This window comes from Ambystoma mexicanum, chromosome 7q (genome assembly GCF_040938575.1).
Source record: "Ambystoma mexicanum isolate Mex_15411 chromosome 7q, UKY_AmexF1_1, whole genome shotgun sequence".
Classification (NCBI taxonomy): Eukaryota; Metazoa; Chordata; class Amphibia; order Caudata; family Ambystomatidae; genus Ambystoma; species Ambystoma mexicanum.
Genome location: NC_090941.1, coordinates 470,591,828 through 470,616,879, shown reverse-complemented (window position 1 = coordinate 470,616,879; position 25,052 = coordinate 470,591,828). Strand labels below are relative to the sequence as shown.

The window sequence follows — 25,052 nt, the reverse complement described above, 5'->3', positions numbered from 1 at the left end:
CCAGAATTTATTACCTAGAACCCCAGACAAAGTGAACATTGTGTTTTTTCCCCCCACCAAATATCACACTTTGTCAGGGATTGTGGCTAATAAAATCTGGGGCAATTTGCGCAAGGCATACCTTGTGGAGTCCCACGGGTGTCCTCTTTTTGGGAAATGCATGTGGTTCCCTGTTTTCCTTGCTGACTTCGACACCCTAGGCCCAAATCTGTAGGTTGCCCACATGAACAAAATGGTCTGTACTGAAAGACTTGGGGTTACCAGTGGATTACCCTTTTCCTTTTGTACCCCCGGTAGGTGCACCCACATATGTGAGGTACCGTTTTCATCGGGACACCTGTGGGAACGTGGGACAGTAGGCCATTTGTTGTTGGGGGCGTGTTTCGATTGGTGAGCCAAGTGAAATGTCCGGAAAATGCATTTCGGACTTTGCAGGGGTGTCTGGGTAATAAATTCTGGGCCGATTTGCGCATATCATACCTCTGCGGATTCCCACGGGTGTCCTCTTTTCGGAAATGCATGGGGTTCCCTGTTTTCCTTGGTGGCTTGGACAACCGAGGCCCATATCTGTATGGTGTACCCATCTGGAGAAAGTGTGAAATTCAGGTGTCAAAACAGACTTGGGGTTACCTGTGTTTTAGGCTTTCCCCTTGGCGCCCAGGTAGGTGCACCCACACATGTGAGGTACCGTTTTCATCAGTACATGTGTGGGAACGCGGGAAGGTATATCTTTTGTTCTGTTTGTGTGGTTTTCATAACGTTTTCACCCATTTGCTGGTGCCCTTTGTGTCACAACCCTTTCATTTCCCAAATGTGACCTACATTTGGTCGCTGCTTTAGGCACCATACACTTTTGTAACCTGCAAAAGTCACCTACCCTTGAAAAGGTCTGCCTGTGCTCTTTGGCTTGTGGTATTGCTTGTTTTGTAAAACACTACAAAAAATGTGGGCTTTCCTAACTGCAAGAATCGGGGGGGGGGGGTTGGGGGAGGTTGGGGGAGGGAATGTAGCTTTTCTCAAAATTCATAGAAGCCATTGCCGTACCAAGTCCACCATGTCCAACACATAACTTTTTTGTCGGTCATTTTCCTGCTATTTCCCCTACCTAGTTGTTGCCTGACCTACGCAAATCACCCCTTCCCAAACTTGGAATTTTGTCTACTTTTCAGAAATATATGCCTTTCTGTCCTCCAATTCGGCTTTCCTACCCTTTTCTTCCATTCCGTCCATGCATGTCCAATTGGCCAAAATGGCCAAAATTGCCTACCTCTCTCAAAACGGTTGATAACCACATCAAAAAAATGTTTTTGCGTTTCCACTCAACCTGTTCCTGAAAGCCAGGAAATCGGGGAATTCAGCACAGCAAACCATTGGCTCCTAGCTCTTACAAGGAAAAAACCACAGGCTTCTTTGTACATCATTTTATTCGCATTTTTTGAAAAAACGCAAAATGTTCGTCCATTTTGGTTATTTTCTCTCACCCCCATACAGCAGCCTAGGATTCCTGGGTGACATTACGACTGCCTACATGTGGGGAAAAAAGGAGCCAAATCTGGCTGAGATATCTCATGTAACAAAAAAAGTTACAAGCCATTGATTGGCCACATACTGAAATCACCAAAAAAGGCCTTGGCACTGGGGGGAAATACCCATGGTACTTAAAGGGTTAAATATTTCCCCAAATGTCTTCCACCCCCTCCACCTCCATACTTGACTGGGCACCAAACCTATTAGCAAAGTATTCCAACCATTCTTGCTCCGAGATCAAATTCAAAAGCGAGACAACATAGTTGGGGGTCCCGACCGTTCGCCAGAGTCCAAAAAGCGCTAACTTGGGCTTTGATTAGAATCCCTACCATAGCTTCAGCATCACTTTGTAATTACTGTTTATTGCTTTGCAAAAGTTTCTAAACTTTTGTTTAAAGGAATGGTTCGCCCAAATTTTTTTATTTCAAAAATAGAGGCAATATTTAAAAAAAAAAAAAGCGATTGGCATTTTTTTTTTTTCGAAGTCCCTATGTAAAATTTTGAGCAATTCAAGCTCAAAATTTGCAAAAGCAAGCACATGGGCGCATCCATTTTGTGAAATGGATGCCCGCCTGTGCTGGCTTTTGCTTTTGCGGCACTAATGAAGGAAAAGCCAGCCAGCTGTAGTAAACAAAAGCTACCACTGGGTGGCTTTTCATTCATTGGTGCCAGGACTCGGAGGACCCGGACCGGAGACTACAGGCAGAAAAGCTGCAGCTGCATCTCGGTAAGTGCTATTTGGAAAAATAGCTGCCCCTGAATCCATTTGGGGAACCAATTGTTGGTTCAGTATCGCTCCTTTTGCCAGGGAGCGAGTGCACCCAGGACGGCAGTTCTCGCAAGCGTGGCCAGATGTCTGCCAGCCTTCTCCCACACATCTCAGCTAAACGTGTTTACTAGTTGGACGGTGTGGCTGATTCAATAGTTTGTAGTTCAGATTCCTCACTCTAGTCGAATGCATTATAGCATGTTTTTGTAATGTAAGTGGTGTCCGGGATTACATTGTTACTTCAATCACCAATGGGTTGTGGGTGAATTGTGGGTGCCGGATTGACTGCACTAAGCACATTTTTCTGGTCAGTGGCTGACGGTTCAGGAGGAGTGAACAGGAGTGCTTCTACAGGCTATAGAAGTAGAGAAGCAAGAGACTGGCTGGTACAGGCAGGCCGCGTAAGGAGCCCAGGAAGGCTGGAGGCTGTTGAGCGGAGGGCGGGGGGGTTGAGGCAGAGGGTCGCAGACTGGAAAATACTTAAAGATGTATATGGGTGGGGATGACAGAGTTGAGAAAGGATGACTGGTGTTGGAAGGGAACCCCATTGAAAAGTGAGCAAGTTGGTGAACAGGCTCTACGTGCGAGTGGAGGCCGGGATCGAACAAACTGGAAATTAATAAAACAAGCAAAACAAATGGGAATAAGAAAACCTCATCAACCAGATAGAACCCAGAGATCACCACCGCTCAAGCAACATTTTCATAGGGGGCATCTACTAATGCATTTTACTTGGAGCAGAATACCCCCTACAGAACTCCATGTCCTATAATCGAGAGTGTGTCCTACCTCACTCAGAAATGTCCCCACATTAATTTAGTGTGGTGATTTTTATTTTTAGTGAGCTCACTGTAAATCTGAAATAATAATTCATGCATGTGATCAGCCCTGTCCTCTTCTGAGTGTTTTATGGTACAGTAATTACTTTCCTGCTAATACATTGAATCTTGGATGTTGCTAAAACCAGTTACTCTACTTTTTAGAACTCCAATACTATGCGCTTTTTAAGTAGATAACTATGCAAACATATAACTAGCTGTTCTACAACACTTATTCATTGCCACAATTGCTACAAGGTGCTGATTTTCTGACCATTTGTAAATCGAATTCGGAAAAGATAGCCTTCCATAAATTCTTTTGTCAAAAATGTACTACAGAAGGTCTCTGGTGTCAATACAAATATGACCTTGTGAAAAGGGAAATCCTTTGACTATATTGTCAGGAGTCTATGTCCCAATTCGTTATCTGTAGGAATAATCCTTTAAGTTAGTCATCTACATTTTTCGGATTGTTTTAATTTCTGGTACATGCAGCTAAAATGTTTGCAATCCAACCTTTGAATGAATTATTAACACTATATTTTCTTCTTCCAAAGATATGACTGGTACCAGACGGAGTCTCATGTAATGATTACTATTATGGTCAAGAATGTTGACAAAAATGATGTAAGCGTCGAATTTTCAGATAAAGAGGTAATTATGTATGTTTTCTTTTTAATAGATGGCGCCAGCAGTTGATTGTTTATATGGCAGATAATGCACACACATGTATTGAATTGCTGCTTAAGATTTGATTCAGCTGTGGAGGTTTTGAGGGGATGAGAGATAGTAAAATAGGAAAACGGGCCATGTTGTTGATTGGATTAATAGTAGACCTCATCCAACACATGGGCAATCCGAATTCGGTGTCCTAACGTAGGATGACCATCTGTCTTGGTCTCCCTTTTTATTCTCCTCAATTGTTTTGCAATTAAATTGGGTTTAGGCCATGAAACGAAACCTGTATTTAAATGTAGTCTTCAGAATAGTCTACATTTTAGTATGAATGAGAGCTGTAAAGCACTGTGTAGCACAGTATTGAAGAGCGGATTCGTTTATGAAACGACTTTCCCAAATGAAAGTCTCTGATTACTGTGACTAATCTCGACAATTTGTCCCTTCTCCCCCGAGGGGTGAGTCGCCGCCCCCTTTTTTTTTTTTAAACTTTATTTAATACTTGTGGTACATGACATTGCAACAACAACACATATTGCGTATATATGGAACATCAACGTTCAGTTCAGTTACATTACAGCATAGACAGCATTACTGATTTGGTGGATCACTTGGCCCTACCGGGCTGTTACTGGTCGAGTCCGCTTCACATAGATATATTCTAAACTGGGCCCATATGTCTTTCGGTTTACTTTGGTTCGGGAGTGACATATCGTGTTCTTCACATTCGTTAACATACTTCAATTCCTTAAGAAAGTGACTCACTTTCGGTGCCTGTGCACTCTTCCAATTTTATAAAATGCACTTCTTTGCCACTGCGCATGTGATGTTAAAGAGTCTCCTCGTCACCTCTGATTGTTTACCAATATCCCCAAACAGATATTTTTGTGGTGTGAGGTCTGCCGGTATCTACCTCCTCTAGGATATTTGCAACCTCGCCCCAAAAAGCGCGCACATGAGGACAGCTCCAGAACATATGTATCGAATCAGCCTGATTGTCATGATCTCTGCTTCCAAAAGGTCAGGGTTTTCCCAACTCCCTTGGAAGCAGATCCATAACCCAGGTTCCGAGTGCCAACCAGTCCCAATTGGAACCTTTTGGACCCAGTCCTGGCGCCAGTGGCACCAGGCTCATAAATATGCCCAGTCCCAGCGCTGGAAGCGCCGGGCTCATAATGCTTGGGTGGACTTACCTGCAGCAGACCATGCTGCTTACTTGCCTGCCAGTTGAGCCTCTGATCCTCTTCTGTTTGGAACTACTTTTCCTGTTGGGTGGGGCAGGAGCCACTCCCTAGATTCAGAACACTGGAACTCTTCTGGAAAGCAGGAACTCTTTTCTTACCTAGGCGTGGCTGTGGAAGGAGACACCTAAGCACTACAGGAGGCTATTTAAACCACACCCGATGGATGAATCTTGCTTTGCGTTATTCTGCATCCTCTGCAGCAGAACGCTCATCGTGTCTTCTGCATCTGATCCTGGGCCTAAGGAAAAAGGCTTACCATCCTGAATCCAGTCTTCAGCAACACCTATAAAGACAAGAAAGAACAGGTTAGCATTACGGTCTTCAGTGACAGCTCTTCACTTACCTGGTCCATCGGCTGTCACCAACGCCTCGCGCTGCATTCCGGCATCTGAAAGACAAAGGCTTACCTTCTCTTCGTGCGCTCCGGAGGTCTTCACACTGCATTCCGGCATCTGAAAGACAAAAGCTTACCAACTCTTCGCACGCTCCGGAGGCCTTCGGCGCTGCATCCCGCATCTGAAAGACAAAACAAGGTGCGTTTAAAGACATTGGGGAACTTTAATACTCACGTGCCATTACTCCTTTCCACATCTAACCCAGTGGGTATTCCGGCACCCTGCAGCCGCTCCGAACTTGTACCTGCAAAATAAAAGGACAGTTAGAGCGCATCGGGAAGCAGGCAACAAGCGCTTACTTACGTGCTTCCAGGCGCTTCTATTCATCACACGGGCTCCATCTTCAATTCGCTTCAGCCCGTCATCCGCCATCGCCGGAACCCTGCAAAACAATAAACATCATTACTAAAGACTTTAAAGACATTAGAATTACTCGAAACTTACCGTTCGTGCAGTAAACGACGGACAGCAGTCCTCTGAAGTCAAGAGGCCTGCTCCCCTTATCCAGTGAAGAAACTGGTTACAGCACCCTGCCCCGAGGCAGATGGAGAGCACAGCGTTCACTTACCTAAGGTGAGAGCGTTAACCTTTGGGGTTCTACAGGAGAAGAGAAAGGGAAGAAGAGGGAGACATTCAATAACCCAGTTCCTTAATCCCATATTTTCTATCTGCAGACATCTTACCCTTCAAGTCAGACATACAGTGCACAGAGGTCCAGCCCAAAGAGCCAGCCGTGTGTTACACATCACCTTTGCAGATACGGTATACGCCCAGTCAAGACCGGCGCTTCTACGGGAATCAGGTGAGCGTTACACTGATCCACCCCACATTTTGGACACGTACCAGGACCATTGTTTGTGAACCTGGCCACCCTTTGGGGGGGTACAGTGTAGCTTATTTAGCATCTTAAACTGAATCAACCGGAGGCCGGCGTTCATAGACACCTTCTTGGTCATTTCGCAGTACTTCTCCCAGTGTCTATCCGTTATTTCTTCACCCAGGTCTGTTTCCCACGAGGCCTCAATTACGTTTAACCTTGGAGTATTAGCCTGCACGGCCGCATATAGCCTCGAAACGCTGGTTCCCGCTCTGGTTGCCAGGGTCAGCAGGCATGGGTGTGGTGGGGGCTCATCTGGGAACATTGGCCACCGGGCCTTAAAGGCCAGTCTCATTCTATGATATTGCAAAATCATCAATGGGTCCCTTCCCATCCCTGTTTTGAAGCCCTCCAGTGTTATAAATTTACCGTTAGGGAATATGTCCTTAATTTTAAATTCTTCGTCTGGGTCCCATTTGTTTTGTATACCTGGATCGTATGTGGGTGTTATACCTGGGAAGTTCCAAAACGGAGCCTCAGCGTAGTATAAGGAGTCTTCACCCCAAGCCCTTGGAAGAGTTTAAACCATGCCTGTGCTGTCGTACTAACTGGGTCAAATGGGCATTCATCTCTGTGTTTGACTTTAAAGATGACTGACCTTATGTCGGTCGGGCGTGCTGCATGTTTTTCAAGACCAATTTGGGGTGAGGTGTCGTGTTCGTCATACCAGTGCCTAACAAATTGGGCCTGTGCAACTAGATAATACAATTCAAAATCAGGTGCTGCTATGCTGCCTTTATTATATGGTTCCACCATTTTCTCCCATTTCATTCTGGCCGCCCCCCCGCACCAGATAAATTCCATCACCATGGATCGAAGAGTGTCGAAAAACCGCCGACAAGGTCAAATCTGAATGTTAGTAAATATGTACAGTAGCTTAGGGAGTATGACCATTTTTAATATGGCCACCCGGCCTATAAGTGAAATAGGAAGTTTGGCCCAAAAGCGAAGCTTAGTGGCAATCGTAGTCAGTAGGGAAGCATGGTTATTCAAAAATAGGGATGTTCTGTCTCCCGAAACTATAACCCCCAGGTATCTTATCTTGTCTGGGGACCACTTGTAACGCTCACCTGATTCCCGTAGAGGCGCCGGTCTTGACTGGGCGTATACCGTATCTTCAAAGGTGATGTGTAACACACGGCTGGCTCTTTGGGCTGGACCTCTGTGCACTGTATGTCTGGCTCGAAGGGTAAGATGTCTGCAGATAGAAAATGTGGGATTAATGAACTGGGTTATTGAATGTCTCTCTCTTCTTCCCTTTCTCTTCTCCTGTAGAACCCCAAAGGTTAACGCTCTCACCTTAGGTAAGTGAACGCCGTGCTCTCCATCTGCCTCGAGGCAGGGTGCTGTAACCAGTTTCTTCACTGGATAAGGGGAGCAGGCCTCTTGACTTCAGAGGACTGCTGTCCGTCGTTTACTGCACGAACGGTAAGTTTCGAGTAATTCTAATGTCTTTAAAGTCTTTAGTAATGATGTCTCTTGTTTTGCAGGGTTCCGGCGATGGCGGATGGCGGGCTGAAGTGAGTTGAAGATGGAGCCCGTGTGATGAATAGAAGCGCCTGGAAGCACGTAAGTAAGCGCTTGTTGCCTGCTGCACGATGCGCTCTAACTGTCTTTTTATTTTGCAGGTACAAGTTCGGGGCGGCTGCAGGGTGCCGGAATACCCACTGGGTTAGATGTGGAAAGGAGTAATGGCACGTGAGTATTAAAGTTCCCCAATGTCTTTAAACGCACCTTGTTTTGTCTTTCAGATGCGGGATGCAGCGCCGAAGGCCTCCGGACCCTGCGAAGAATTGGTAAGCTTTTGTTTTTCAGATGCCGGAATGCAGTGTGAAGACCTCCGGAGCGCACGAAGAGTAGGTAAGCCTTTGTCTTTCAGATGCCGGAATGCAGCGCGAGGCGTTGGTGACAGCCGATGGACCAGGTAAGTGAAGAGCTGTCACTGAAGACCGTAATGCTAACCTGTTCTTTCTTGTCTTTATAGGTGTTGCTGAAGACTGGATTCAGAATGGTAAGCCTTTTTCCTTAGGCCCAGGATCAGATGCAGAAGACACGATGAGCGTTCTGCTGCTGAGGATGCAGAATAACGCAAAGCAAGATTCATCCATCGGGTGTGGTTTAAATAGCCTCCTGTAGTGCTTAGGTGTCTCCTTCCACAGCCACGCCTAGGTAAGAAAAGAGTTCCTGCTTTCCAGAAGAGTTCCAGTGTTCTGAATCTAGGGAGTGGCTCCTGCCCCACCCAACAGGAAAAGTAGTTCCAAACAGAAGAGGATCAGAGACTCAACTGGCAGGCAAGTAAGCAGCATGGTCTGCTGCAGGTAAATCCACCCAAGCATTATGAGCCCGGCGCTTCCAGCGCTGGGACTGGGCATATTTATGAGCCTGGTGCCACTGGCGCCAGGACTGGGTCCAAAAGGTCCCAATTGGGACTGGTTGGCACTCGGAACCTGGGTTATGGAACTGCTTCCAAGGGAGTTGGGGAAAACCCTGACCTTTTGGAAGCAGAGATCATGACACCACTGTAGACTGCAAGTTGCTTGGGCATCTGGTAGCAGGGGTAAGGGGGAAGATTTCAGATTTAGATCGATTAGTCTTGTATCCCGAGTATACTGCGAATTTGTGCACTGCTTCCATTACTGGACCCAGGTGTGTGTCAGGTTCTCGGACATATAATAGGGTGTCATCTGCATACAGAGATATTGATTGGGTCAGGCCCGCCATCCATGTACCCCTATGTTCCTGATGTTCTCCAATTACGGCAGCAGCTGGTTCCATGGTCAGGGCAAATAGTATGGGGGAGAACGGGCAGCCCTGTCTAGTACCCCTCTTCAACTCAAACCAATCTGACATAGAATGGTTGGTCAACACCCTGGCTCCCGGGTTAGTGTACAACACATTGACATAGTTCAGAAAGCTCGGGCCCAGTCCGAATTTTTCCAACACCATGAACAGGTATGTTCATGACACAGAGTCAAACGCTCTTTCAGCATCTAGGGACACAGCTACCGCCTGGGCCTCCGGTTTGATCTGGGCCATTACACCAAACAGCCTACGTAAATTAAGCGCTGTAGATCTAGGGATGAACCCTCATTGGTCTGGGTGTATTAATACTGGCATGTGTGGCAGAAGTCTATTGGCCAGAATCTTTGCAAATATCTTGGCGTCACAATTTATAAGGGACAGGGGTCTGTATGAGGACATCTCGTTGGGGGGGACGCCTGGGCTTAGGGAGTACCGCAATTATGGCCTCATGGATGGTGGCAGCGTCCCTACTTCTGTGGCCTCCTCCCACATGGACAGTAATATCGGGGCAAGTTCCTCGCTCAGTTCCTTGTATAATTCGATTCCCAGACCGTCTGAGCCAGGAGCTTTTCTGTTGGCCAATGATTTAATTGCTTCCTTAATTCCCTCAATCATAAGGGGTTGGTCTAACAGTGACTTATTTTCAGCAATCAACTTTGGAAGCGTGATACTATCTAAGTATATTTTGATATCATTGGGGGTTTTTAGATCATGATTAGCGTAGAGTTCTTAATGGAAAAGGGAAAACTCCCTATTGATACCCTCCTCGATCGTTTGGACTGTGCCATCGCTCGCCACTATGCTGGAGATCAAGGTGCGGCCTCTATCAACTTTCAGCAGGTTAGCTAGGGTGCGCCCCGCCTTATTACCTTCGCCATATCGGCGAGCTCTGGCCGGAGTGGCCATATACAGCAACTCCCTATTAGCTAGTCGATTGAATTCTTGTAGGTTGCTATTAATGTCCGCAAGGGTGCTGTCTTCATGGCAGGATGTATATCGTTGCTCTAGCTCCCCCAGCCGTTTCTCAACCTCCGCTAGTTCCTTCCTGACCGCTTTCAATAGCCCCGTGGATTTGGATATCAGGATACCCCTCACCCATGCCTTGAATGTTTCCCATAATGTCGCGGGGCTATTCACTGATTCCCTATTGGTTTTGAGAAAAAATTCTACCACGGTATGTAATGCCTACTACTGCGGGGTCCTTAAATATGTCAGAAGGCATCCTCCATCTTCTGACCGGGGGTCTAAGGTTACCTAGTATCATGCCTAATCCGATAGGGTGCGAGGAAATATTTCACTTTCATTAATTTGGTTCATGAGAGACGCTGACACCAGCCAGTAGTCCATACGGGACTCGGTGTCATGCACTGAGGAGTAAAAGGAATACTGTCTCTTTTGGGGGTGCAGTGTCCTCCAGGCATCTACCAGCTGCAGTTGCGAGATGATTTGTTGTAGGGCGTTAGCTGTTTTCGTGGGGTTCCTGTGTGTGGAGGTGGAGCGGTCTAGTTCTGTGTCTAAAATAGTATTAAAGTCTCATCCCCACAATATTTGTTCGCCCCCACTCGCACCAATCTTATGTAATACATTTGTGTAAAAATCAGGGTCGTCCATATTTGGACCATACGTATTTATCAAAATCAATTCTTCCCCCATGATGTTTCCCCAAACTATAACGTAGCGACCCATCGGGTCTATTTTACTCCTCTCAACCTGGAACCCAACTGATGGGTGAATTAGGGTCAATACCCCCTTGCCTGTGAGGAGTATTCCGTACAATACCTATGAACACCCCACCCTTTCAAGAGCTCGGCATTAACCTTCTGGAGCGCATGAGTTTCCTGTAACATGATAATCTGAGGCTGATGTCGAGTAATATAAGCTCCCACTTTTCTCAATTTGGCTCGATTGTTCAGCCCCCGGACATTCCAAGTAAGAAGTTTCAATTTAAGCCCTCGGACTGCTTTGACAGAGTTAGCCATGTCTGTATACCCAGTTTGTACTTTTTGCCTTGCTGTTATTTAGGAGAGTTCCATGTGTTGCAATGTCACCACGTTTTTTAACTTGTGCGACTCCTCCAACTGAGTCCCAGTTCCTGAACTTCCCCGAACCCCCACCCACGCCTTGCTTAATTTGACAACATTTTAATCCCCCACCCACATAATTAACCCCAACATGACAATGCTGCCCCACAATAAACAGTGCCTGAAACATGTGGAACTTTCCTGAGGGTCACTAATTGCAGCCATCTGGCGCGCTCTAGACTGGGGCTCACGGCCCGGAAAAACAACAGTTTTTGTTCAGCTCGTCACCATTGCATACCTTCCAATTACTTTATTTTCTCGCCGTATGGCGGGTAGTCGAGCCTTAGCCTCCCCTCCGCTCCATCGGGTTTCGCCTCTCACCCCTCAGTTATGGACTTGCATTTTGGTTTGCCATTTGGTCTCCGGGGAGTAAAGGGATGGAAGACTTCACGTACGACATGGCATCTGTGGTGTTCTCAAAGAAGTGGGCCCGTCCCCCATGTTGTATTCTCATTTTCGCCGGGAAGATCAGGGCATAGGGCACATTTCGCATACGTAGCTGCCTTTTCACCCCTTCATATGATCTCCTTTGCATTTGCACGTTGGTCGAGAAGTCCGGGTTTATGTGGATTTTGTTTTCTTCGAAACGTAAGGTACCTTTTTCTCTCGACAGCCGGAGTATAGTGTCTCTGTCTCGGTAATTTAGAAGGCGTGCAATTATAGTTCGAGGGGGAGCTCCTGGTTTCGGGAGCGGTGCTAGGGTGCGATGGGCTCTTTCAATCAGAAAGTGATCCGAGAAGGAGTCGGCACCTAGGATGTCTTTCAGCAAGGCCTCAACTTGTCTCTCCATGAGGCCCTTGCCGAACTCTTCCGATACCCCGACAACCCGGATGTTGTTTCTCCGGGATCTTGATTCAAGGTCCTCGCACTTGTTTTGGGTTTTGTGTAATTCTGTCTGGAGGTAAGCTATATCTCGACTGTGTTGTAGTATCGTGTCCTCGCTTGTACTTATCCTATTTTCTGCTTCCGTAACACGCGCGCTTTCTTTTTCAACACGTGCCTTCAAGGATCCGATTGTCGCCACTATATCTAGTTTTACGTTCATAGCCATGAATCCATTCTGAACCAGTGTAGCTAGCCGTTCCATCGGGTCGGCTTCCCACCCATCAGGTAGTTGTGGCTCCCCGCTAGCCGCTTCTTGCGGCCACGAGCTAGTGAAGGTGTCCATCGGGCCAATCTTCTTCCCACCTGCCCCCCTCTTCTCGGTGCAGCCCATGTGGTTCGGCCTGCAGGGTAGGATGGTTTGTTTTCCCCCACGTATTTTCGCCCCGTGTACCGCTATGTGGCACAGGTGTGGAGAGTGGGTATCTTTTTGTGTGTCGGTTTTTATCAACTGGTTTACTGCCGATGTACAGGATTTAATTCCTCAATGTTTCGCTGCTGAAGGCCTCCCCAACTTCCACTCCGAATCATATGTAGAAGGGCCTCCCAAAGGGGTCTTGCTGTGCTCAAGCGCCACACGGCAGCTCCGCCACGCGGTGTAGGGCCTGTGGTCACGGTGGATTTTCCACCTACTTGGGGATGTATGCCTTTTCACCCGGATAGCTCTTGATGGGCCTCTATAATGCGCCGGAAAATCCCTGGTATAGGGCGGTGCTCTGGAGCAGCTTTGGGTGCTGTAGGATTGTTGCCCCCGTGCCAGGTGGGGCAAGGTACAGTGGGCCCAGGTCGCAGTCCCAGTTACTGAGCAGCCACCACGATCCTCCTCCTTCCCTGGTGCGGGGCTCTCCCCGTAATTCGTGGCAACTTACTTGGTGAAAGAGGGGGGAGCGGACCTCTGCCCCACTCGTCCCCGGTGCCGGCTCGCGTCTGTTGGTGGGGGGCGCGATCCACCTCCGCCTCCACCACGGGTCGGGGCCCGGCCACACCACAGCCCCCCGATATGGAGGTGGTCGCGGCCCACACAGAGCCGCGGACAGTGTCGCAGCGACTCACAGGGCGGGAGCCGGGCCGAGCGGCCGCCGCAGCCCCGCATCCACGAGGCAATCCAACTCCTCCGAGCCCCTCCTCCAGCTCATGCAGGGCCCCGTCGCCTCAAGCGGATATCAGAGGGCGGTCGCGGGCAGGGGGGCTTGGTCCGCCGTCTCCGGCGGCCAAACTCTCGGCCTCTCCCTCCTTCCCGGGCAGGATGTCGTAGGTCGTGCAGCGCTCCTCCCCCACCTCAGCTTTCAGTCGGGCATACGCGGAGCCCACAGGCGGCTCCGCAGGCCTCCACCAACCGCCGAATCTGCAACGCAGGATTTCTCAGCACCCCGGCTCTGATATCACACAGTTTTACACCGGCATGTGCAACGACACAGTAGGGTGTGTCGACTTTTCGAGCTTGGCACGTTGCTGACCGCATTAATTTTGTAAAGGATTTCTTGTGAACCGGAGCTCCTACGCTAGGCGGCCATCTTGGATGTGCGCAACAGCGCCCCCCCCGTGCCACCCCCTTTGAGGCTAGGGAGATGAGCCTGCTATGCATGACACTCGCTAGGGGTCTGGACAAGTGGGACCTCACTAGGACCGACTCCCCTTTTTGGGACAAGGACTCCCATTCCACTATGGAACTCGCAGTACAAATCACCTTTTCTGCTTATATGGATTTCGAAAAAGACTTATCTATTGGCTTCAGTTCAGGTAATGCTGAATGCCACCCGAATACCATGGTCAAGGGAGATTCTTGTTGTTACAATGATGTGTATTGAGAGAGCGAACTGTGAATGAAGGAGAGACTCCCACGGAGGGAGGAGAGCAACCGCTATGCATAGGCGAGCCTCTGTTGCAAAAACGTCCTGGAGGGGCGGAGCCAGCAGTAGCATGAGTGAAGCGAGAACCACTAGCTGTAGGTTGGACAGCGGGTGTCTTGCAAGAGACTCCGTTCAAGGAGCCAGACTCGATGGGAAGCCAACCGCCTTCTCTGGTGGCATGAACAGTGGTGGGCCCAGCAATGGATGCCAAAACCAGAGACTGGAGAGGAGCCCAGTCGCTGAACTCCACCCGGCAAGCACCTTTTCCGCTAAAAGCAGCATTGTCCAGAGCACAGCCGCTGTCTATTTGGGGACACCAGTAAATCCTGGTGGGTTTTGCAGAGTACAGAAACCGATGCAGGTATGGAAAAAGATACCTCCAAGAGTGTAAGAACTTAATAGACTTTACCGGACACACAGCCCTACAAAATCGGAGGGAAAAAGTTACAATGTATGTCACGACTGGAACAGCTGATCAGACGAAGGAATATTGCAATATTGCAATTGAGAAAGAGAGAAAGAGAGAGAGAAATCAACGAGAGAACCCCAGGGCTTTGGGGGATTCCCAGTACCCGAAGGTGGGCGACTGAAAGGTGTCTTGCCAAGTAATCCAAAAGGCATTTGGACATTTGAAAATGGGACATCTGAAGAGTATCGGAAGAAACTGCTTTTCTTAATAAAGGGGAAGAGTGAAACCCATACAGAGGATAATTGTAATTTCTAATTGTGAAAATTATACCATTGCACACTAAACGACTGTGGGACTGTGAGTAAGTCTACTAACAAATTGGCGCCAGTTGAAGCTCACCCGGAGGCTCGTTAGGTTCCGGACAGAAGACTTTTACTTTGGACTTGACATGCACCCTTAGGGCCTAAATCACAGAGCATTTTCCAATGGGGTTTTGCAATGATAAAACACTTCTGTGAATTAGGCCCTTAGTGTTTTAGTTTTGCCAGGTAGGGAACCTCCCTCATAGCGATGGGGCTAGTCTGGTGTTTTTCTTTTAATTTAAATAAAACCTTTGAACATGTCAGCAATTTGTCAGTCTCATTCTGGTTCACCACATTACCTATTAACTAGTCTTTTATGACGCGCTTAATGCCACAGACCCGTCTCTTAAGCGCAGGACCGGGATTCCAACCTCCCGAGCTATGTTTCCAGATCTTTTCCATTCCATAACCAATGATTATTTTTTAGGTGCAGCCACTTGTTTGACCACAAACTCGAGGGGGTGTATGATGCTCCATAGCCTATTCCTGAGAACTCATTATGCCCTAAAAAGCCTCTAGTCCTTCTTTGAAACTCGAAAGCTGAGTGTTTCTTGGCTTTCACTTGATTTTACTAGTTTGTATGATAACTGAATCCACACATGATGGTAAAATTAAGTATTGTAATAGATGGGTTGACTGCTTCTACAGGCCATAACCTGTGTTCTAGTTCTTGCTTCCTACTTGATTAAATTGTCGAAGTCCCATAATCTCTCAATCATCCCAAACTTGATTGATTTGAACTTTTTTCATAAGCATGCCAATACATACATTTGTCAACACAGACTGTGTTGGTTTGATCTTCAGAATGCTTGAAGAGCATGCCTATATAAAATGGATCTCAACTGTATCTAGAAAAATCATATAGCTTTCATCATTAAGCTCTACCATACTACATTGCATACTGATGGATAGAAAAGAAAGAAAAAAGAAAAATCTAAGGAATAGAACACATAATTATGCAGGTTTGCATACATGTTGTTAGATGAGTGATGGATCTTAATTCTTGCGTCGTCTGGTGTACAGCAGGGTAGTTATTGTGTTGAATAAATGTATTTAGGTGTCTGTAAGGTATTTTGGTAACTCATTCCGAATTGTGGCTGTCATTTTATCCATGGCTGAGGTGTGCCAAATAGGTGACCGCCAATCTCTAATATTGGGAGTGGTTTGTGATTTCCAGTTATGGGCTATTGTAATTCGAGCTGCCACTAGCAAATGCCTAGTGAGATTAAAGCTTTTATTCAATAGCTTATAATGACCCTCCAGGGTTTCATCACCCAAAAGTACAACTGAGTGGTCTGGTGGCATCTAGATATCCGTCATCTTTTTTTTAATGTCTGAGAACACTTCCATCCAAAATTATTCAATCTGATTACAGCTCCACCGATGTGGAATATTGTTCCAGAGGCTTGTTCCCAACGCCAACAACTGGGGAAGTTGTGGCGAACATTTTGTGCAGTCTGGTATGGATGAGCGATGCATCAATACTTTGTAACTGCTCTCCTTTGTTTACATCCATACAGAAGATTTGGAGGCTCTCCACCAAATGTTGCATCAGGATAATTTGTCTATTGGAGCCCCCAGGGGTTCCTAGCACTTAGGCCTATGTCTTTGTGTAGGTTTATTCCCATTTGTGTTTAGTACAGACAATCGGGTAGAGCTGTTACGAGCACAGGGATCCCCATAAACAGCTCCTCGTATTTTGCTGTGTTTCTAGTTCTCGCCTGCTTGATCTTGTAATTATTAATCCAGTGCCTTATCTGAATGTAAATTGTGTGGATTCGACAATCAGAAATGCCTGCTTGAGAAGATAGCGTTGACAGCACAGCTATTTGGCAAAGCTGGAAGGAGATCTCCAGACGTTGAGTTTCACTGTAATGAAACCAACTGTCTCTTACATGTATGGCTGGGCCCTTATTACTGGTTTCGCAGAATTAAAACTGTTGTCTAAACCCACAAGGATTGTGGTGCCAACCATGGGAGAAAGCGTGACAGTGCCAGTACTGTATTTGTGGCCAGCAGGTTCGGAACCGCCCTTGCCATCTTCAGGGGAAGCCGTCAACATAATTTTTTCAAAGGGCACGATAACATGTGTTGCTCCAGTTCTACCCTATGTTTGTTGATGGGGTGTACATGACACTCGAGAGTGGGTGATAGCTAGGCAGTAAATAAATACCCTTCGATATGGTACCCACGAGGTCTCCATTCAATTTGGGTGATAACTGCTTTCTGTTAGGCAGAAACCTGTGCAGTTCCCTTGGGGACCACTGCAAAAGTCTTAGGACTACAGGTGTTGGCAGGAAACCCAATTGGTAGCAGTCTGTACCACCCAGATTTACCTGGTTGCTGTGGCTGAGCAGCCAGACTTCTCTCAAGAAGAGTTAGTATATAGAGTACACAAGATAGGTACCAAAATACAGTAGCACAAGCAAACACTGACCAGAGCTTTGGTAACAAAGTATATAATTATTTATTTAAAGACACACTTAGAAACACTCCAGCACTATTATTGTAAGCAAGTTCAAAAACACTTTCACTATTAATATATATACATCCCTTATTCCTTATTAGACAAGTCTTAGTTAACACCACTTATTTCCAGACAGAGGTGAGCGCTTAACTAAAGATGGCACTCCAATAAGTTAAGAAAAAGGCAGGGAAAAGGCAGAAATTAGGAAAAGCACACAACCAAATACTTTAGAAGCACCCAGCAAGGCAGGAAAGTCAAAGTCTACTTGTGAGCAAAAAGTTCAGAGGACAGGCTCCCTCTTGGAGAGAGTAGAGCACCGATGCGCCCAAGATCACACAGTTTAAGCGGCTTGAAAGGTCTTGCATGGAGTTCAGAAAAGAATTAGTTCAGCTCAGAAAAGTTCAGTTAGCCAGCCTAGGGCCAACCCAAGTGGTAAGTTGAGGATTTAAGAGACACCCCACACAGACAGTTGCGAGGGAGGCCAGACGGACACAGTACCTTGAAAGTGGAGAGGATCCTCCAGCGGGGGCAGTTGTTCCTGGCAGCAGGTGCAAGTCGCTGCGTCGTCCAGAGGAACAGATGGTATCGATGTGGAGGAAAGCTGAAGGTCGTTGCACTGCCAGGGAAGAAACCAGCCGTGGAGTTCTCCGGTTAAAAGGTACGACCCTTTTATTCGCGGTAGTGGTAAAATGTGGTTGCCGGAGTGCTTGACACAGGCAAGGTGGCCACGAGATAATCCGGGAAGGCGAAAAGGCGGGCAAACTGGTTATCCCCCACGAGTCAAAGGAAGAAGACTCTTCGGGATGAAGATCTCCTCTGTCGTTGGAAGAAGTGGTGAGACGGTTCAGCAGGGCTCCACCGTTGGTGTCGTCGTTGCAGGTCGGCTCAGCTTCTCCCTCTTAGGATTCTTTGGTCCTGTGGCGACTTCTGAAGTTCCAGTCCCCAAAGCCCTGCTTTTTATGCAGAAAACCCCCATTCATCAGTCCTAGCTGTCACTCAAACATGCTAAGTGGTGAGCCGGGCAGCTCACCACTGGGCCAATCACACAAGAGTGTGACTTGAGTTGCCGAGGCAACTCAGTCCAGGGTGCCTAAACCCCCCCTCCCACACATCCTGTAGACCCAGACAGAGTGGCACCACTTTTGGAGGCTTCTGTGGAGAAGCCAGCCAAAAAGTGGAACAAAGGGCTCGACTTGGGTTGGAGTTACAGAGGCGAACACAAACGCCATTTTAAAACCGAGTCCTGGCGAAAAGACCCAACCGGGGAATAAATATTAAATAAATAACCCGACGGTATCTTTAACATTGCACCAAAAAGTGGTGCGTTTAAAATGAATGGGAAAATCCCATAGGAAATATTCTTAAGGAACACACACAGTGCCCCCTCGAAAAACAGACCCAGGGGCAATATAATTACCCATACCAGTACTTTAACAATATGATGGTTTGTACTGGTTCTGTTCCCAATTTAAGACTAGTAAAGTCAATGGTGACTTTACTAGCCTTGGGAGACAGTAGTCAGTCCCAGGGTATGAAGTCTATGTTTGGGGGTCATTATGACACCCCTGTGTTACTGCACTGAGGGTGCTGTGTAACACACTTACCAAAAACCACATGAAAACCCTATGGAGTAAAAGACCCCATAGCCCATTGAACACATTACAAAGTCAAAGAATATCTCAAATCATGTCTAAGAGTGGGAGAAAAAGAGTCTCACTCTTAGCAGGAGAAAAAAAATAAACCCCAAAAATCCAGCAAAGCTGCTGAGGGACTCACTAGGTTTGGGAAATTAGCCTTAACAGAGAATTCTCCCTAACACTTTCCGCAGGATTCTAGGTATTCCCTTAGCACAAATAAATTTGAGGATAAGCGATTGCAAGTCTTGTATGATTTTCGTAGAATGATTATGGGGAGAACTTATATGTAATGCAATCTCGGTAGCAGGGTCGTTTTTATCACGGTTACCCTGTCTAACAACAATATTTCTTGTTTGGCTCACTGTGCTAGGTCTCGTTTAATAGTCTGTACGAGTCTTAGGATATTTTGTTGCTAAAGATAGCTATGGGACTTAGCTAGCTCCCAAAGCATTTCAGCGTCTCCCCTTTCCATAGGAAATCCTAACTATGTTTCTCCCTATTCTGAGATATTCAATACGTGAAATGTTGTGTAGTTTATTCTGAAGCCTGAGAATCATTTAGGTAGGATACTATGCTGGTTAAAGCTTTAATTGATTTCTGCATAAATAAGAGTAGGTCGTCCGCATATAGCGCTATTTTATCCTGTGATTGTCCTGAGTTAATCCCTTGTATGGCTTTGGAGTGATGAATTTGTTGGGCAGCGGTTACATAGAAAGTCAAAATAAGAGCAGGGTAAGGGGGCAGCCCTGGTGAGTTTCTAGTCTTAGCTGTATGCAGTCCAATAGTAGTTATATATTTGGCTAATCTATAACAAATAAATGTGGGTCCAAAGCCGAAGTGGGTTAATACCCCTCTATATAGGTAACACCAATCTATATGATTGAAATCCTTTTCGGCATCTGTCGAAAGTATGGCTAGTGATTTCTTAGTGATTCATGTAATCCATTACATCAACTGCTCTGCAGATGTTATCATGCGTTTGGTGCCAAGGAATGAACCCTGCCTCATCAGTTTGAATTAACTTGGGGAGCATGGACGCCAGTCGGTTAGCCAATATTCTGGCTTCGTAGTTTAACATGGCAATGGGTCTATATGATTCACTGTGGGTATTATCCTTACTGGGTTTCGCTAGCCGATTTAATGTCGATTCACCCATTGATGGTGTTACCACTTTGGAGATTAAGAAACTATTATAAAGCTCTACCAAGTATGATGTGAGTTGGGCTCTTTGTTTATAGAATAAAGCAGAGATTCTATCGGGCCCTGGAGACTTGATAATGGGAAGGATGCAGATTACTTGATTGGCCTCTTTAGGAGTAATTCATTCTTCTAAACTTGCTTTCTCAGAGGAAGAGAGGAATCGAAGATCAGAGCGAAGTAAAAATGCCACATGATCAGATTCTTCTATTCTCTCCTATGTAAACTGTGTGGATTAATATTGTGATATTTCCAATTTACCGGATTCCGATATTTGAATTTGGCTTTGCGTGTCTGTTTTACGATCGTTTTACGATCGTATTACGGGTTTGATGTGTTTTGAGCTTGCAGGCCAAAAACAAAGTAGCTGTATTTGCTGCATTATAATAAAATTGACAGTTGTGAGCTTGGTTGTGGAAGATGAATCCTGAGATGTCAATGAGATCACAAAATAATCGAACCTAGAAAAGGTTTGTTGTACATGTGAGAAATGCATGTATCCTCTAGCGGAGGAGTTGAAGTGTCTGCCGACGTCTACCAAATGTAAGTCGGCTATGGCTCGGAGGAGATCTGGAGGTTGCGGTTTCAAGACCCTGGTGAGCTTGAGGCATTCAATTTATCAACTGCTGGTTTAAAGACTTAGTATAATGGGCAAAACAAAAGAGTTGATGGCTGGAAGGTTTAGAATAAATCTTGACCTCTGGCATTGCTCTGGGCAACCCTCCAGACCATCGTTCTTCGCCTGCCAAGCCATTACAAAAGGGGAAAAACCATATGCAAATCAGGCTTGGTCCCACCCCCAAAGGGGTAGTCCAGCCCGAACTGCTAGGTCACATCCCTTTTGCACGAGACCTCAAGCATCCCCAGACATGTTTCAGCCTTGTTGGGCGTCATCAGTGAGGAGTAGCTTGGGTCTCTAGGCCCAGCAGGCAAGGGACCCACGTCTGGGCATACCCTTCCCACTCGGGGTGACAATAGCAAAACAAAAGAGTTGATGGCTGGAAGGTTTAGAATAAATCTTGACCTCTGGCATTGCTCTGGGCAACCCTCCAGACCATCGTTCTTCGCCTGCCAAGCCATTACAAAAGGGGAAAAACCATATGCAAATCAGGCTTGGTCCCACCCCCAAAGGGGTAGTCCAGCCCGAACTGCTAGGTCACATCCCTTTTGCACGAGACCACAAGCATCCCCAGACATGTTTCAGCCTTGTTGGGCGTCATCAGTGAGGAGTAGCTTGGGTCTCTAGGCCCAGCAGGCAAGGGACCCACGTCTGGGCATACCCTTCCCACTCGGGGTGACAATAGCAAAACAAAAGAGTTGATGGCTGGAAGGTTTAGAATAAATCTTGACCTCTGGCATTGCTCTGGGCAACCCTCCAGACCATCGTTCTTCGCCTGCCAAGCCATTACAAAAGGGGAAAAACCATATGCAAATCAGGCTTGGTCCCACCCCCAAAGGGGTAGTCCAGCCCGAACTGCTAGGTCACATCCCTTTTGCACGAGACCACAAGCATCCCCAGACATGTTTCAGCCTTGTTGGGCGTCATCAGTGAGGAGTAGCTTGGGTCTCTAGGCCCAGCAGGCAAGGGACCCACGTCTGGGCATACCCTTCCCACTCGGGGTGACAATAGCAAAACAAAAGAGTTGATGGCTGGAAGGTTTAGAATAAATCTTGACCTCTGGCATTGCTCTGGGCAACCCTCCAGACCATCGTTCTTCGCCTGCCAAGCCATTACAAAAGGGGAAAAACCATATGCAAATCAGGCTTGGTCCCACCCCCAAAGGGGTAGTCCAGCCCGAACTGCTAGGTCACATCCCTTTTGCACGAGACCACAAGCATCCCCAGACATGTTTCAGCCTTGTTGGGCGTCATCAGTGAGGAGTAGCTTGGGTCTCTAGGCCCAGCAGGCAAGGGACCCACGTCTGGGCATACCCTTCCCACTCGGGGTGACAATAGCAAAACAAAAGAGTTGATGGCTGGAAGGTTTAGAATAAATCTTGACCTCTGGCATTGCTCTGGGCAACCCTCCAGACCATCGTTCTTCGCCTGCCAAGCCATTACAAAAGGGGAAAAACCATATGCAAATCAGGCTTGGTCCCACCCCCAAAGGGGTAGTCCAGCCCGAACTGCTAGGTCACATCCCTTTTGCACGAGACCACAAGCATCCCCAGACATGTTTCAGCCTTGTTGGGCGTCATCAGTGAGGAGTAGCTTGGGTCTCTAGGCCCAGCAGGCAAGGGACCCACGTCTGGGCATACCCTTCCCACTCGGGGTGACAATAGCAAAACAAAAGAGTTGATGGCTGGAAGGTTTAGAATAAATCTTGACCTCTGGCATTGCTCTGGGCAACCCTCCAGACCATCTACTCCTCACTGATGAGCCCCTACAAGGGCGAAACATGTTTGGGGATGCTTGTGGTCTCGTGCAGAAGGGATGTGGCCTAGCAGTTCGGGCTGGACCGCCCCTTTTGGGGTGGGGGCAAGCCTGATTTGCATATGGTCTTTCCCTTCTGTAATGGCTTGGCAGGCGAAGAACGGTGGTCTGGAGGGTTGCCTAGAGCATTGCCAGTGGTTAAGATTAATTCTAAACCTTCCAGCCATCACCTCTTTGTTTTTGCTATGTCATCCCGAGTGGGACGGGTATGCCCAGACGTGGGTCCCGTGCCTGCTGGGCCTAGAGACCCAAGCTACTCCTCACTGATGAGCCCCAACAAGGGCGAAACATGTTTGGGGATGCTTGTGGTCTCGTGCAGAAGGGATGTGGCCTAGCAGTTCGGGCTGGACCGCCCCTTTTGGGGTGGGGGCAAGCCTGATTTGCATATGGTCTTTCCCTTCTGTAATGGCTTGGCAGGCGAAGAACGGTGGTCTGGAGGGTTGCCTAGAGCATTGCCAGTGGTTAAGATTAATTCTAAACCTTCCAGCCATCACCTCTTTGTTTTTGCTATGTCATCCCGAGTGGGACGGGTATGCCCAGACGTGGGTCCCGTGCCTGCTGGGCCTAGAGACCCAAGCTACTCCTCACTGATGAGCCCCAACAAGGGCGAAACATGTTTGGGGATGCTTGTGGTCTCGTGCAGAAGGGATGTGGCCTAGCAGTTCGGGCTGGACCGCCCCTTTTGGGGTGGGGGCAAGCCTGATTTGCATATGGTCTTTCCCTTCTGTAATGGCTTGGCAGGCGAAGAACGGTGGTCTGGAGGGTTGCCTAGAGCATTGCCAGTGGTTAAGATTAATTCTAAACCTTCCAGCCATCACCTCTTTGTTTTTGCTATGTCATCCCGAGTGGGACGGGTATGCCCAGACGTGGGTCCCGTGCCTGCTGGGCCTAGAGACCCAGGCTACTCCTCACTGATGAGCCCCAACAAGGGCGAAACATGTTTGGGGATGCTTGTGGTCTCGTGCAGAAGGGATGTGGCCTAGCAGTTCGGGCTGGACCGCCCCTTTTGGGGTGGGGGCAAGCCTGATTTGCATATGGTCTTTCCCTTCTGTAATGGCTTGGCAGGCGAAGAACGGTGGTCTGGAGGGTTGCCTAGAGCATTGCCAGTGGTTAAGATTAATTCTAAACCTTCCAGCCATCACCTCTTTGTTTTTGCTATGTCATCCCGAGTGGGACGGGTATGCCCAGACGTGGGTCCCGTGCCTGCTGGGCCTAGAGACCCAAGCTACTCCTCACTGATGAGCCCCAACAAGGGCGAAACATGTTTGGGGATGCTTGTGGTCTCGTGCAGAAGGGATGTGGCCTAGCAGTTCGGGCTGGACCGCCCCTTTTGGGGTGGGGGCAAGCCTGATTTGCATATGGTCTTTCCCTTCTGTAATGGCTTGGCAGGCGAAGAACGGTGGTCTGGAGGGTTGCCTAGAGCATTGCCAGTGGTTAAGATTAATTCTAAACCTTCCAGCCATCACCTCTTTGTTTTTGCTATGTCATCCCGAGTGGGACGGGTATGCCCAGACGTGGGTCCCGTGCCTGCTGGGCCTAGAGACCCAAGCTACTCCTCACTGATGAGCCCCAACAAGGGCGAAACATGTTTGGGGATGCTTGTGGTCTCGTGCAGAAGGGATGTGGCCTAGCAGTTCGGGCTGGACCGCCCCTTTTGGGGTGGGGGCAAGCCTGATTTGCATATGGTCTTTCCCTTCTGTAATGGCTTGGCAGGCGAAGAACGGTGGTCTGGAGGGTTGCCTAGAGCATTGCCAGTGGTTAAGATTAATTCTAAACCTTCCAGCCATCACCTCTTTGTTTTTGCTATGTCATCCCGAGTGGGACGGGTATGCCCAGACGTGGGTCCCGTGCCTGCTGGGCCTAGAGACCCAAGCTACTCCTCACTGATGAGCCCCAACAAGGGCGAAACATGTTTGGGGATGCTTGTGGTCTCGTGCAGAAGGGATGTGGCCTAGCAGTTCGGGCTGGACCGCCCCTTTTGGGGTGGGGGCAAGCCTGATTTGCATATGGTCTTTCCCTTCTGTAATGGCTTGGCAGGCGAAGAACGGTGGTCTGGAGGGTTGCCTAGAGCATTGCCAGTGGTTAAGATTAATTCTAAACCTTCCAGCCATCACCTCTTTGTTTTTGCTTAGTATAATGGGCTCCACTCTTTGGAACGTGGCTTAACATGGAAATATTCTACTGAAAAATTCTCTTGCTGAATTTTGGGACGAATAAATGGAAAAAACATCCTGGTCCCACATTGAATGTTTAACCATAGGAATCTTCCTTGCTCATCTTCTATCTCATTACATTTTTTGAAAAGCACGGTTTTGTTTATTAAAATGGCAACTCTGCAGAGGAAGTGAAGAATTGGTGAGGCGATGACAGTGGAATAGAAGAAGGTGGGTTTCTCGTAAAAGGGCTCAGTCCGCCCCTAGTTCCTGAAGTTTGCAAAGAATGTTCTTACTTTTCATGGGGGAATTTGAGCCTTAAACATTCTGTAAGAGACACTTAAGGTTATTCATAGATGAGAAAGGGTTGTGAGGCTGAATATATATTTCTGTATGCATATGTGACTGTTTTGTTAGTTGTGGTCTGTTAATCTGTAGTCATTTTGTTTTCACATATCAAAACCTTTGTGCACA

General features: G+C 47.5%; 1 protein-coding gene across 1 annotated transcript in view; it reads left to right on the top strand.

Moving 5' to 3' along the window:
* Positions 1-25,052, top strand: part of SUGT1 (SGT1 homolog, MIS12 kinetochore complex assembly cochaperone) — a 672,275-nt gene that overhangs the window by 442,006 nt on the left and 205,217 nt on the right. The window contains exon 4 of the mRNA XM_069639709.1: positions 3,672-3,768. Within this exon, the coding sequence (XP_069495810.1) occupies positions 3,672-3,768 (97 nt within the window). The remainder of the gene's footprint in view (positions 1-3,671; positions 3,769-25,052) is intronic.